This window comes from Artemia franciscana, chromosome 10 (assembly GCF_032884065.1).
Source record: "Artemia franciscana chromosome 10, ASM3288406v1, whole genome shotgun sequence".
NCBI lineage: Eukaryota > Metazoa > Arthropoda > Branchiopoda > Anostraca > Artemiidae > Artemia > Artemia franciscana.
The window spans coordinates 20381038-20396263 of record NC_088872.1 but is presented as its reverse complement, the minus strand read 5'-3'; the positions used below and the strand labels follow the sequence as shown (position 1 = coordinate 20396263).

The window sequence follows — 15226 nt, the reverse complement described above, 5'->3', positions numbered from 1 at the left end:
CGCCTTCTTTTTTCACTTTCTCTTTTAGCAGCAAGTCTGCTTTCGCGTTGCTCTGGTAGTTCCTCGGCACGTTTTCTATTCTTTCTTTCTCTATCAGCCTCAAGCCTGTTTCCTTGCTGTTCTTTTGATTCCTCGGCACGCTTTCTTTTCTGACTTTCTCTATCAGCAGCAAGTTTTTTGGCATAGACTCTTTGAGCATCTTCCTCGGCTGTTGCCATTGTAAGTTCATCAGTCATGTTAAAGTTAAACATTAATAGATTTCTACGTGAACGTATGTCTTAAATATCTTTAATGACGTCACCGTCATAACAAAAATGACGAAAACTAACTTCATGACGTCAGTCAACACACAAACATGACGTCACCTGACAGACACATCCACAGACAACTTATTTTTATATATCAAAATAAGTTGTCTATGTGTGTGTGTCGAGTGACGTCATGTTTGTGTGTCGACTGACGTCATGTTTGTCGACTGACGTCATTTTAAGGATTGAGCTGTATGCGTCATGAAGTTGTTTGTCGACTGACGTCATGTTTGTCAACTGATGAAATTACATACCGGGACACAAATGACGACCGGGACACAGGGAATATAAATGACGACCGGGAACCTCAAAGAGAAATTACAGACTGGGAAACCCGGACACAAATCACGACCGGGACACAGTGACACAACTACAACGGGGACGCCGGGGGCACAGGCGGGATATATAAATGACGACCGGGACACAGGGATTGTTCGAATAGAAATTGCAGACCCGATATGGCGCGTAACGACTTACGCGCGCGGGGGGGCTTGGGGGCGCGAAGCGCCACCTCAACAGCTAGTTTTTATATATATAAATAGATTTCAAGAAAATTAACTACATCATTTCCACCTCCCCCCAGGAGTGAACTTACCGGTTTTATATTTATGACGTATGCGACATGATGCAAGGAACATAACTAAGAGAAAATACGAAACATAATTAGTCTCTTTATAAATGGCGTTTTAAGCATTTTCATAATACCTAGAGGACAAGTGAAAAACCTATACCATCAAATGTGACAAGATCAATCTGAGAAGATAAGGTGAAGGGTATTGAAAAAATGTCTAAAGCTGTCTAAAAATGTCTACTTTCCAGTAAAAATCAGAATAAGTCAAAAATGAAAATGAAGAATAAGGATGTATTGCGTTGGAAGAACAAGAACAACGCCATCACAATCTTCGCTGGCAACAAAATGAGGTGCATAACCCAGTACAAACCTGCAAAGATGCCATAAACTATGCAACTGTTGATAACAAGTCATCAAAACCCTTTAGAGCTAAATGTATTCCCCAGGGATTCCTCTATTTTCCCGAGAAAAGAATACCAAACAAAGTTGATTCCTTTGGTGGTTGCTAGTTACAACGAGAATCAATACATACAAGCCTGCCACATGACGAGTGCCGGGGCCCGGCCTTGAAATTGTCTGAATAGTTTTTTTTTCATGTTGTTTAAAATAGGGAAATTTAATTTTACAATGACTTTAATTATAACAATGACAATTCAAATAGTATTTTTGTCATTTCGATTCGATGCCATTTTCCACGATCTTTATGCTCTTTTTAAATTTCTGTAAATTTGTTTTTAAGATAACATTTTACAGTTAAGATTAATTGAAATATCAGTTACTATTCCTGAAACAGCTAAAAGTGTCAATTTTTTCACTAGATAGTTTTTTTAACGAAGCATTTTTAAACCTTTTTTCGCTCTTTTGTTGGTGGCAGCTATCTCTACAGCCATTATTAAACCTTTTCGGTGTTCATATTTCCAATAGTAAAACAGAGGTTCTGGAGAACTTTAAAACATTATGGATTCATTTTTTATAAGATATCTATATGGGAAGAGTAGGAGGAACATTTCTTGGGACACCAAAGAAAATGTGAGGTTGTCAAGGAATTTACTGATAAATGTGCTCAAATTAAACAATGCATTCAATTATAAGATATTCAGCCATTGGAATCTAAATTGGAATCAAGATACGAAAAAATTACATCAATATACGATCCAGAAATGCAATCAATCTGTGAAAGTGAATGGTCTTGCATATTAAATAAGGCAAAATGTAAACTTTATCTAAACACCCAGAAAGTGAAAACGCCTCCAATGACTGGTCTGTGAAGGTCATTGCCTGTGTCCTTCTGTCATCTTAAGGTTGTGCTGATTAAAAGGTTTTTTGACTTTAGTTAAAAAAAACTGCCTTAAAACATGATTCTGTAAATAGGAAATACCCTCTATGGATTTCCACAACCTAATATGCACACATTTAATTTTGAAACTTGGTGTTTCCCTAATGCTAGATAAACTCACAAATTTCGGTACTTCTGTGTTATACGAGAAACACTCGAGAATTTGTATTGCTAACATGAGAGATCACCAGTTTATGGTAATCTCTACACCAGTTTCTTGGTAAAATTATTTACCAGTTTCTCACGGTGTAAATACCAAACAATTAGCTTCGGCTCGCTGGGAAAATTCATTGTAGCTATATTTTAATTAAATATTTAGTTGGCATTTTGGTTAGATTAGTTTAGGTTACGTATTTAATATAATTCTTTGTAATTCGTTGCTGCAGTTTTCACAATCTTGTTAATGAAGTAGGCCTACTAAATTTTCATCATATTTTGTTTTATTTCATTAGCATTAAACAAACTTCACTTCTTGAGTGTTTCTCGTAAAATATATAAGTACCCAAATTTCTTAGATTTTTACTAAGTACCAAGTCAAAATTTCTTAGAATCAAGGCTAGCTTTTACTGCAAAGATGTTTCTCGATTCTAACTTGTAAGTGTCTTCGTGCAAAACTTTCGGTAATTCTAGGGGTTTAAATATGCATCAAGTTTCAAGTTGATTCATGGGCTTTTTGGCTAGAAGGCCATCTAAAATGTTCTTATTTGTCTTACTTTCTATTTGCCAACTCTATTAAGCATGCGGAGATATTCCTGGGAAATCGTCCGGGAGATATTTTCAGCGTGTTCAGATTTCTAGGACAAAATGGCATGGAAGGTAGGATATCTGGAGTGATCGGAAAAATGATTTGAAATTAAAGTCTTTTTCGAATGAAAGTATGCCAAGGAGAATTTTCCAGGCTGAATTGTCCGAAAGAAATTTAATGAGAGGGACGGGATTTTCAGCGAGGACGGAATTGTGTGAAGGGAATTTTACGACGGGGTGTATTTTTAAGTGGGAGGAGCTTTCCACGGAGGATTTACCCGTTAGGGGAAGGAATTTTTCATGGAGAATGAGCCGAATTTACCAGCATTTTTGAGAAAAGATCAGAAATTAAACAAAGCAAAGAATTTTTTTTAATTGGAAGTAAGGAGCAAATTCAAAACTCAAAGCGAACAGATATTATTCCGTATATGAGGAGGTTGCCCCCTCCTCAATATCTCACTCTTTACGCGAAAGCTTGACTGTTTGTAACAACTTTTTTAAAATGACTACTGAAATACAAAGGCAGGTTAATTAGATTAAAAAGCTTTTTAAAAGTGCTAAAAACTTTAGTAGGAAGAGTAAGGTATTGAAGAGAGAAATAATCCCCTCACATATGGAAGAGTTTCTGTTCGTTTTGAGTTTTAATTTTGCTCCTTATTATCAGAAAAAAAAATTTATGTGTTTCATAACTTACTAGGATGTAATAAATACAGTAAAATATCAGTTTTAAATACACTTGTTACCAGTTCCATTTCAAGACTTCAGCTCTCCGTCCTTATTATGAGAAACAAAAGCAAAGAAAGAAAGGGAGGATGAGGATATTAAACAGATTGTATCCCTATACGAGCTAAAATTCAAAGTAAAGTAATGGGACTCGAAGGGGAGAACAGAAACCACTAAAAAAATAAGTTTATGTTTCTATTAGGTTTTAATATCGCTTTGTCTTTTTATGTTATTTTTTACTTTGCTTGATAAATCCTTTATTTATAATAAACTGTAGGTAAATGCAGGGTCCAGTGCCAAGAGTAACCAAAACTATAACAAGAAGTTTTTTGATGAGATACATAAATAAGAAGAATTTATTATTAATGGCAATTTCAAACATTTAAAGTACACTAAATTTCAAGTTCCGAGTTAGAAGTTATTAGATAATAAACATTTGCAAAATTGAAAACGTGTAGAAGTTACCTTAAAATGGAGGTGATTTTGACGAAAATTGCGTTGTCAAGTTCAACATGTCCGTGATCCTTATACCTGAGGCTTAAGCCGACTTTATGTAAAAACACAAAATTTTACATTTTACTCTGAAGGCTGATGCATGGGTTGGTGAAACATACTTATGTGTTTATTACTTCCAAGGGAGATGGTTGCATCTGGTAAGTGGTTGTGGAATATTAAAAGAGGTTTTTGTTGGAACGTTCTAATTTCTTGTTTGAGCAACAAAAGAGATCGTACCCCAGCAGTGCCGATTTCTGGCAATTTGAGCGCTATAATGATAGTTTTGAACTAGCCACGCTTGATATGCTATCAATCTATGCTTTTGAGACAACACATTGATTTTGAACTATCTGAAACTTGTTTAGAGCCAAATTTCCCAATTTTCGTCAGAGGTTCTTAAAATCAAAATTAGAGGAATTTTCTCTCTTTATTTGGAAACATTCGTTTGTACTAAACATGAAAGGCGGATACTGAGGTGAAGGTAGATCACTACCTCTTACAGAAATTATTCTAGTACGATATGAGGCAATATATTCATTTGTGCAAATGCTTAGTATTTGTCCAATGACCCCTGATAAATTTTTTGTTAGGCAAGATTGCCTAACTTATGGGATTTTAGGTCCAATCGAAATAATATGTAAGGGTACTCCACTTTTTCAAAGTTAATCTTTATTTTCAAATATCTGCTTCAAAAATATAGCATATAGAGAACGGGGAATTTTTGGGGGTCATTACTTCCCTCGTATAAGCTTAACACTCAATATATGTTCAAAAACAACAAAAACTATATAAAAATGATTTTTCTTCAAACAAAAATAAAGATCAACGCTAAAAAATTAAAACATACATAAATTATACTTTATATGCGGAAAAAAACTGGAGGGGGGTTGTCAATTCTAATCTTGCAACCCGCTTTTAATGCCAAAGATTGGTGCTTTTATTAAAGAAAAACAAATGAACAATCCGAATCGGCCTTCAAGACAGGGTACCTTCATTTCAAGTACAGGAGAGTGCAAAAAGTGGCTAAAAAGAAGAGCTTCAAGTCTTGTTTCCTTTTTGACCAACATGAAAACAACATACAATCCACAAACAAAATTCACTCTCGATAGAAAAACAGCTTTAAAAATAAATAAATCGTTGAAGTTGGCAAAACACGGAAACAGAAATAACGCGGGATCAAACATCCTCTTAGTACTGTTAAATGAATCCGAGTTGAATCACTTTAAAAAGTATTTCACAAAGTACTTAACTAAAAGTACTTAACTGTTAATTCAGAAGGATAGAAAAAATGAAGTATTTTTAACTTACGAACGGTTGATCAGATCTTAATGAAATTTTGCAAGGATATGTTTGGAATGATATCGTGTCTCAGTGCTGTTATTTTAAATCCCGACCAGATCTGGTGACATTTGGGGGGAGTTGGGAGGGGAAACCTAAAATCTTGGAAAACACTTAGAGTGGAGGGATCGGGATGAAACTTGGTGGGAAAAATAACCACATTGGTGGGAAATGTCTTGAAATCCGAATCGGCCTTCAAGACAGGGTACCTTCATTTCAAGTACAGGAGAGTGCAAAAGTGGCTAAAAAGAAGAACTTCAAGGCTTGTTTCCTTTTTGACCAACATGAAAACAACATACAATCCACAAACAAAATTGACTCTCGATAGAAAAACAGCTTTAAAAATAAACTAAAATCAGTCATTCACTTAGACCTAATCCTGCTGGATAGTTTCCACACAACCTCTACAGACTCAGGTCCTCGCCCTCCTCACTAAAAAATAGAAACAGCCACCAGGATTCCGAAAAAAACCTGCCGTCTTTAATAGAACCCAACCAGACCTTTTGAAAATAAATAATAAGCCACCCATCACCTTAACGACAAAACCACCACAGGTGCTTCGGCAAATGATCACTATATCTAACCCTGCCGGGAGACATACGAGGCGTTTCCTCAATGGTCATTCCGGAATATTGAGCCGGCTGAAATCGAACAGTCATTCGATCTCATATGCTCAAAGGTCTATGGCACTTTATCTGTGACTTTGACATCCCAGCCCACTTGATTTTTATGGCACTTATTATTTACCAAGTGACATATAGCGATCGCAAATTCTGTCGGTCTGTCTGTCTTTTTGTCCCGGGTTTGCTATTTAGACACTTCCAGACAAGCTAGGACGATAAATTTGACAGGCGTATCAGGGACTAGACCATATTAAATAAAAAATGGTCATTTCACCGATTCGACCATCTGAGGGGAAGTTGGGATACGGTTAATTCAGAAAAATTTGAAAAAAAATGAGTTGTTTTTATAGAGGGGGAAACATAAAATCTTGGAAAACACTTAGAGTGGAGGGATCGGGTTAAAAATTGCTGGAAAAAATAAGTACAAATCCTAGATACGTCACTGACATAACCGGAACGGATCCGCTCTCTTTGGGGGAGGGTTAATTCTGAAAAATTAGAAAAAACGAGGTATTTTTAACTTACGAAGGAGAAGTTGGATCTTAAATGAAATTTCATTTCTAGAAGTACCTCGTATTTCAGATGTATAATTCTAAATTCCGACCGGATCCAGTGTCATTGGGAGGAGTTGGGAGACCGGAAATCTTGGAAAACGCTTAGAGCGGAGAGATCAGGATGAAACTTGGTGGGAAGAATAAACACAAGTCCAAGATACGTGACTGACATAACCGGACGGGATCCGCACTCTTTCGGAGAGTTGGGGGGGTGGGGGGGCAATTCGGGAAAATTAGAAAATGAGGTATTTTTAACTTACGAACGGGTGATCAGATCTTAATGAAATTTGATATTTAGAAGGATCTTCTACTCCAGCACTCTTATTTTAAACCCCGACAAGATCCGGTGACAGTAAGGGGAGTTGGAGGGGAGACCGGAAATCATGGAAAACGTGAAAATTGAGGTATCTTTATCTTACGAATAGGTGAACGGATCTTAATTAAACTTGATATATAGAAAGAGCTTATGTCTTAGATGTTCCATTTTCAATTCGAATCGGATCTGGAAACATAGGGGGTTGGAGGGGGGAAACAGAAATCTTGGAAAACGCTTAGGGTGGATAAATCGGGATGAAACTTGATGGGAAGAATAAGCACAAGTTCTAGATACGTGATTGACATAACTGGAACGGATCCGCTCTCTCGGGGAGTTGGGGGGGGATTTCCAGTGCTTTGGCGAGTTTGGTGCTTCTGGGCGTACTAGGACGATGAAAATTGGTAGGCGTGTCAGGGAACTGCACAAACTGACTTGATAACAGTCGTTTCCCCAGTTCGACCATCTGGGGGGCTGAAGGGAGAGGAAAAAATGAAAAAAAATCGGGTATTTTTAACTTACGAATGGGTGGTCGGATCTTAATGAAATTTTATATTTAGAAGGACCTCGTGTCTTGGAGCTCTTATTTTAAATCCAGACCGTATCCGGTGATATTGGGGGATCTGGAAGGGGAGACGGGAAATCTTGGAAAACACTTAGAATGGAGAGACCGGGATGAAGCATGGTGGGAAGGATAAGCACAAATTCTAGATACGTGATTGACAAAACCGGACTGAACCCGCTCTTTTTAAGGGAGTTGTGGAGGGGGGCATTAATTCGGAAAAATTAGAAAAATAGGTATTTTTAACTTAAGAACGGGTGACCGGATCTTAATGAAGGTTGATATTTAGATGGAACTCATGTCTCAGAGCTTTCATTTCAAATCCCGGCCAGATCTTGTGACGTTGGGGGAGTTGGAGGGGGAAACCGGAAATCTAGGAAAACGACTAGATTAGAGAAATCGGGATGAAACTTGGTGGGTAGAATAAGCAAATGTCATATATACGTGATTGAAATAACCGGACTGGATTCGCTCTCTTTGGGGGAGTTAGAGTTGGGGGTCCAGCGCTTTGGCGAGTTCAGTGCTTCTGGGCGTGCCAGGACAATGAAAATTGGTAGGCGTGTCAGGGACCAACACAAATTGACTTGATAAAGTCGTTTTCCCCGATTCGACCATCTGGGAGGCTAAAGTCGGAGGAAATGTGTTTTTAATTTATGAGTGGGTGATTGGATCAACGAATTTTGATATTTAGAAGAACCTCGTGTCTCAGAACTCTGATTTTAAATCCCGACCGGCATTAAGCCTCTGATTTTCCTTTTAAATCAGTCTATTGATTCTTAGAATTTTGCTAGAGCTCATACCACATGAGCTCTTGGTTCTTCTGACCTCGTTACGAGTGCCATATGAGCTCTTAGCTCTTGTTCTGATTGAAGAAATTTATGAAAAGTTTAATTGCCTTTAATATTTCTTTTAATAATTTTTTTAATTTTAATTTTTTTTTATTCTTAATTTTTTTGCTAGTATAATTTTATACTAAAAGTTATCAATTTCATGGCCGATGAAAGAACATGACCACCGATAAACTAATCTTTCATTTTCTGCATGTTACTTTTGGAACCTTAAGCTACTAAGAGAAAATCCTTTTTTTTAAGTCGGTTTTGTGTTTTCATGAAGCACTAGTTTACAGAATTCTAGAAATTTTGGAAAATATTACGTGTCAGTTTATTTAAGCTAAGAGTCAGTCTAGATATGTTTGATTTATCTGTCGAGCAGTAATGCAACTTTTATTCGTTTTAAGTTTCAACTTTACTCTTTACTTTCGCAAGATTAGCTTTTTTCAATTCTATTGACGTAATCTGCTGCTATACTCAAATGGTAATGCAGCAGTAGAATTTTGTCAAAATCCTGGGGGGGGGGGAAGTTGGAGCTAGTTCTTGCAAATCAAGTGAAAATGACAGTGAAAACTAAAAATGATCATATATTACTATAAAGCCAAAGATATACTAAAGAAAACGGACCTGGTTCTCTTGATACTTGAATTATGCGGGCTTACCTTAGTTTTGACAAGATTTGCAAGAACTAAATTTCAGGTGGGTAGGGGGCAAAATGAGGTTTGGGGGGGGCAAACTTAGGTCTGGAGGAGGCAGTTTCCCCCTCCACCCTTATGCCCGAGTAATACAGGCCTTTTATAATGAAAAGAACTCACCTAACATGAGTATCCATTTCATGCGAAGACGTCCCATGCTAATTTTTTCAATATCCAATAAGGTCACGCAAGAAATGAACTATCTAAAATTAAATAAAACTAATATTAAGATATGAAAATGAAAGTAAATTCATTACTACTTCAATTCATTTAACTTGTAAACCGAGCGGAAATAGAAAAAGCCACGCCCATGTACCTTGGCCGAAATTTAGCAACGGGCTCTAGGTCAGTGTAAAGCGTCCAAAGCTACAGTTTTTTTTTAAATAAATTTTACAAAGCGAGTCGAAAGAAGAGCTTAAAACTTAATACTAACGGGAATTACAATAAATAAAGAAAAAAGAAACACTAAGACGATTATAAATTATAATACTTCAAGCTTAATATGAACAAAAATTTACACAAATAACGACGACGTGGCTGTCCTTTATACTCCCCAAAAGGCTTAAATGTCATTTGTGTTTTACTGAAAATAAACCGATATCTCAAATTGAAGCAATTTTTACCAATTAGTTTAACAGTACATTTGAAAGGAATGAACTTAGAAAGATGAAAACAGTGACGAAAATAAGTCCCTTTTAAATTATTAGAACAAAACGACTGGTCATAATTGTTTTTTGGATTTTTTTTTTGCCACAAATAAATGTATTGTTACCACCCTTTAAACCCTCAAGAGTTTAAGGTACCAATTGGTAAAACCGAACGTATATTTAGAATTAGAATCCTGAAAATCTATTACGTTATCAAACTAATAATTTCCATTGATTTTTACAATTACAATGATAATGAAACCAAATCCTGGAATATTAGCTCTGTAATATTCAAGCGCACTGTGCGCAGGGGGCTTCGGGGGCCAGAACAGACAAATTCATAATATATTATGAGTATTTTAGGATCTTTTTGCGAAGATTTAATAATTCTTCTTCTTTTTTAAGCGAATTAAAAAAATGTCTTTGTTTCTTATAAGTTATTTTCGGAGCAACTCGTGACAAAAATCAAAGTTCTTGAACGTCTTTCCAAGCATACCCCCAGCTTACGGATAACTATCAATGGCTTCTTAGGAAATGGAATTTGCTGTGCTCCCATTTTAATGACATTTTCAATAAGTCGACTTGGCCTGCATCCAGAAGTCTTCATTAAGAGATTATTGGGGCTAGTCTGCAAATATTTTAATGCCTGAAAACCAAAAAAAATAAAATTAGTCCCTATTAGTTCACAACCGAAGCAGGATTGAGAATCGTGAAACATGTAAAAATTATTTAGTTTCTAATCTTAGTTAACTAAAAAATAAAATATTTTTACAACAGTGAAGAGCAAAGTTAAATCTTAAACGAACGAAAATTATTTCTTCACAAATTACGCAAGGTATGCCTACAAAACTAGAATATAGAAACTGACTCGGCAAATTTTCCGATATCAAATTGGATTCTAAAAACAGCACTTTATTGAAAAAACAAAATTGCCTCCCCCCATAAAAACAGGAAGTTTGCTTGGGAACAAAATATTCCATAAGTAGCATGCAGAGAATTAAAGACTAGTTTATAATGCTCTTAGTTGTACTTCATCGATTGAAATATCGAAAACTTTTAGCGTACTCATGTCATTCTCTAAAAAACAACAACCAAGGTAATTTGTGAGTAAAGCGGTAGTTTTTAAAATGTTAAAGGAATTGGGATATACCACAATTAGTTTTTTACGTAATCTTTGAAGCAAATATTTTTCTTCATTCTAAGTTTCGAATTTACTCTATTTTAGTAAAATAAAAAGACTTTTCATAAATTTATAATAAGTCCCCTAATATACAAAATAAAAATATACGAAAATAGAAGTTCGTTACGTAAGTTAATTCGTGAGTTACGTATATTTTTTACTAATAAAAACGTTCGTTAAAAGCTATAAAATCTAGTTGCCTTTTTAAGTAACCGAAACATTGGAGGGCAGCAAGGCCTCCCCCCTACCCATTTTTATCAAAACCGTCCGATCAAAATTAAGAGAAAGCCATTTAGCAAAAAAAAAAATAATGCGCAAATTTCGTTTTAATTATTCATGTGCGGAGAGCCAAAATCAAACATGCATTAATTCAAAAACGTTCAGAAATTAAATGCAGAACAGGTTTTTTTAACTGAAAATAAGGAGTGACAATAAATCTTAAAACGAATAGAAATTATTCCGTATATGAAAAGGGTTGTCCCCTCCTCAACGCCTCGCTCTTTGCGCTAAAGTTTTTTTTTACTGTTTTAAAAAGTAGAGTTGTTACAGAGTCAAACTTAAGCGTAAAGAGCGAGGCGTTGAGGAGGAGGGGACAACCCCTTTCATATATGGAATAGTTTCTATTCGTTTTAAGTTTTATTGTCGCTCCTTACTTTCAGTTAAAAAACTTGTTTTTTTATTTAATAAACTTAAAACGAACAGAAATTGCTAAGAACAAGAATGTGGATACTGCCTCCTTCCCTATCTGTTTAAGTCTAAAACCTACTTCGTCACTGATCCTTTACTGAAAACCAATTTAACTAAAAATATTTTCTATTGCACTTACTACAATATTGACAATAAACACAAAAATTAAAGTAAAATTAAATTTCGAGCTTAAGTTCTCTCGGCAATTAATATTATTATATATCAAATGTTCAGTTTGATTTTATTAGTTCTTTCCAAGACCGTTCATAACAAATATAGTTTCATCAAACAGCTTGTGGCAACGAACTGTAGTAAGGAGCGAACCGGCTCAATAGTAACCAAAACTCTAAACAATGGAATTTTGATACCAATAGTTACATCAAAAGAATCACATTTTAATGCTGATTTTAAATATACAAAAGCTACCCATCAAAAGTTACGAGCGTGAGAAAATTTGGCTCATTTTACATAATAGGGGAAAACACCCCCTAAAAGTCATATGATCTTAACAAAATTCACAACATCATATTCAGCGTATCAAAGAATCTTATGGCAGAAGTTTCAAGCTCCTATCTACAAAAATGTGGAATTTCGTATTTTTTGCTAAAAGACAAATCACGGATGCGTGTTTATTTGTTTTTTTGTTGTTTGTTTTTTTTTTCCCAGGAGTGACCGTATCGACTCAGTAGTCCTAGACTGTCGCGAAATGGCTCATTCTAACGGAAATTAAAAGTTCTAGTGCCCTTTTTAAGTGACCAAAAAATTGGAGGGCACCTAGGCCCCCTCCGATGCTCATTTTCCCCCAAAGTTACCGGATCAAAATTCTGAGATATCCATTTTATTCATCATAGTCAAAAAACCTATTAACTATGTTTTTTGGGACGACTTATTCCCCCGCAGTCCCCGTGGGAAGGGCTGCAAGTTACAAACTTTGACCTGTGTTTACTTGTAGTAATGGTTACTGGGAAGTGTACAGACTTTTCAGGGGGATTTTTTTGGTTTGGGGGTGGGGGTGGAGGGGGGTTTACCTGGGAGGATCTTTCCATAGAGGAACTTCTCATGGGGGAAAACACTTTCAAAGAAGGGGGCGCAGGATTTTCTAGCATTATTTAAAAAACAATGTACAAGTAAATATGACAAGTTTTATCTACTGAAAGTGAGGAGCAGCATTAAAACTTAAAACAAACAGAAATTATTACGCATATGAGGGGTTTACCTCCTCGTAATACCTCGCTCTTTACGCTAAAGTATTTTTAGTAATTTCAACTATTTATTCTACGGCCTTTGTGATTCAGGGGTATCGACGAGGGGTAAGCCCCCTCATATACGCAATAAAAACATACGAATATAGAAGTTCGCTACGTAAGTTAATTCGCAAGTTAAGTATATTTTTTATTAATAAAAACATTCGTAAAAAATTAAAAGTTATAGTTGCCTTTTTAAGTAATCAAAAAACTGGAGGGCAACTAGGCCTCTTCCCTCGCTCTTTTTTCTCAAAATCTTACGAATAAAACTATGAGAAAGCCATTTAGCCAAAAAAAAACTATTATGCAAATTTCGTTCTAATTATTTATGTGCGGAAAGCCAAGATCCAAACATGCATTAATTCAAAAACGTCTAGAAATTAAACAAAAAAACAAGTTTTCTTAAATAAAAGTAAGGAGCGACATTAAAACTTAAAACGAACAGAAATTACTCCGTATATGAAAGGGGCTTTTCCTCCTCAACGCTCTTTACGCTAAAGTTTTTTACTGTTTTTTACTGTTTTTACTGCAAATTTCGTTTTAATTATTTATGTGCGGAGAGCCAAGATCCAAACATGCATTAATTCAAAAAAGTCTAGGAAATAAAAAAAAAACAAGTTTTTTAAAAATTAAAGTAAGGAGCGACATTAAAACTTAAAACGAACAGAAATTACTCCATATATGAAAGGGGCTTTTCCTCCTCAACGCTCTTTACGCTAAAGTTTTTACACTGTTTTAATAAGTAGAGTTAAGAGAAAGAGTCATACTTTAGCGTAAAGAGCGGGCGTTTAAGAGGAAAAGACCCTTTCATACACGGAGTAATTTCTGGTCGTTTTGAGTTCTAATGTCGCTCCTTACTTTCATTTAAAAAACTTGTTTTTTTTGTTTAATTACAAAAAAGAGATGTGATACTGCCTCTTTCCCTAACAGTGAAAGTCTAAAGCCTACTATGTCATAGGTGCTTCAATTAACACGAATTATATTACAAATATTTTATTTTTTTCAGTTATTACAGCATTGAAAATGAAAATAAAAAATGCAGTGAAATAAGATTCTGAACTAATAAGCTTTAAACAATTAATATTATTATATATCAAATATTCAGCTTGATTTTGATAGGTCTTTCAAAACTGTTCAAGACACATATTGTTTTCAGTAAAGTGCGAATGACGCAGTAGGTTTTAGACTTTTACAGTTAGAGAAGGGGGCAGTAACTCTTGTTCATAAGAATTTTTGATCGTTTTAAGCAATAATTTGCATATTCACCTGAAGTCTTACTCGTTTTAAGATCTATTTATTCATTCATTTTACCTGCTGATTGTTTATTTGCTATGATGGTTTATTTAATTTATGTTCGTTTTGGTTTTCATTTATACTTCAATAGCAAAAGACTTTTGTTACTTTTAAGCTTGATTTTCACATTCAATTTAAGCTTTACTCGTTCTAAAATTTACTTATTCATTTATATTAGTACCTACTGTATGTTTTTTGCTATAATTGTTTGTTTAACTTCTGTTAGTTTTGGGTTTCATTTAATTCTTTAAAAGTTATTTCTGGTCGTTGAGTTATAATAGGTTTCTTTTTCTTTGATCTGAAGTTTAATATGGCCTTTACTTTTCTTTGAAAAACTTGTTTTTAGGAATATTTTTTAATAAATTACTTAAAAAATGCACTAGATATGGTTATTTATTTTCGAATGAGCCCTCTTTCAACATTTTATGATCTTAGGTTCGGTATGATTACCCCTGGTAAAAAATGAGAGAGCTTTCCATGAAAAAAACAGGATTTTCTGTGGATGTTTCTTGTTGTTCAAGGTGGGGGGGGGGCTCTAATTCTATCGATTGCAATTTTCTACCATGGCAATATCAACTGAATATTTTTATTGCGATCTGACACAATTGTTATTGGCTGTGGTTCGTTTCTGTACTAGGTTGAAGCTATTGCTGCAACAATGATCTACATCTGGAAAGCTGATTGGGGTATCGTTAGTCAAAGTTTGCTTTTCTGAGAGGCCATCAATACTTAAAGGGTTTAAATGTAGTCATGAAAGTCCATTGTCCTTTGACTACACATCACTTTCCAGGAGTTTCATTGATGAAACGCAACTGAATGTGCAATATCAATCAGACTTTCTTAATGGTCCGAAGGGGAGAGATAGGAATCTGATGTTCCCTGGGATATCTTAATTAAGTCAATCCTTTCTAGTAAAAAGCATTCATGTGGCTTCATTCCAAATTTGATTTTTCGAGAAGTTGCGATTCTGTAAATTAACCAAATACGAAAATGAAATGTAATTTATAGTGACAGGATGTAATAAGTTGACTTAAACAGAACAATGTACTTAAATGGATTAGTGCTCTTTGACAATCCATTTTC

At 35.1% G+C, this 15226-nt stretch overlaps 1 protein-coding gene across 2 annotated transcripts in view; it reads right to left on the bottom strand.

Moving 5' to 3' along the window:
- Positions 1 to 15226, bottom strand: part of LOC136031893 (uncharacterized) — an 85334-nt gene that overhangs the window by 66871 nt on the left and 3237 nt on the right. For both annotated transcript variants that reach the window (XM_065711869.1, XM_065711870.1), the window contains exon 2: positions 9213 to 9295. In XM_065711869.1, the coding sequence (XP_065567941.1) occupies positions 9213 to 9249 (37 nt within the window). In that variant the 5' untranslated portion in view covers positions 9250 to 9295. The remainder of the gene's footprint in view (positions 1 to 9212; positions 9296 to 15226) is intronic.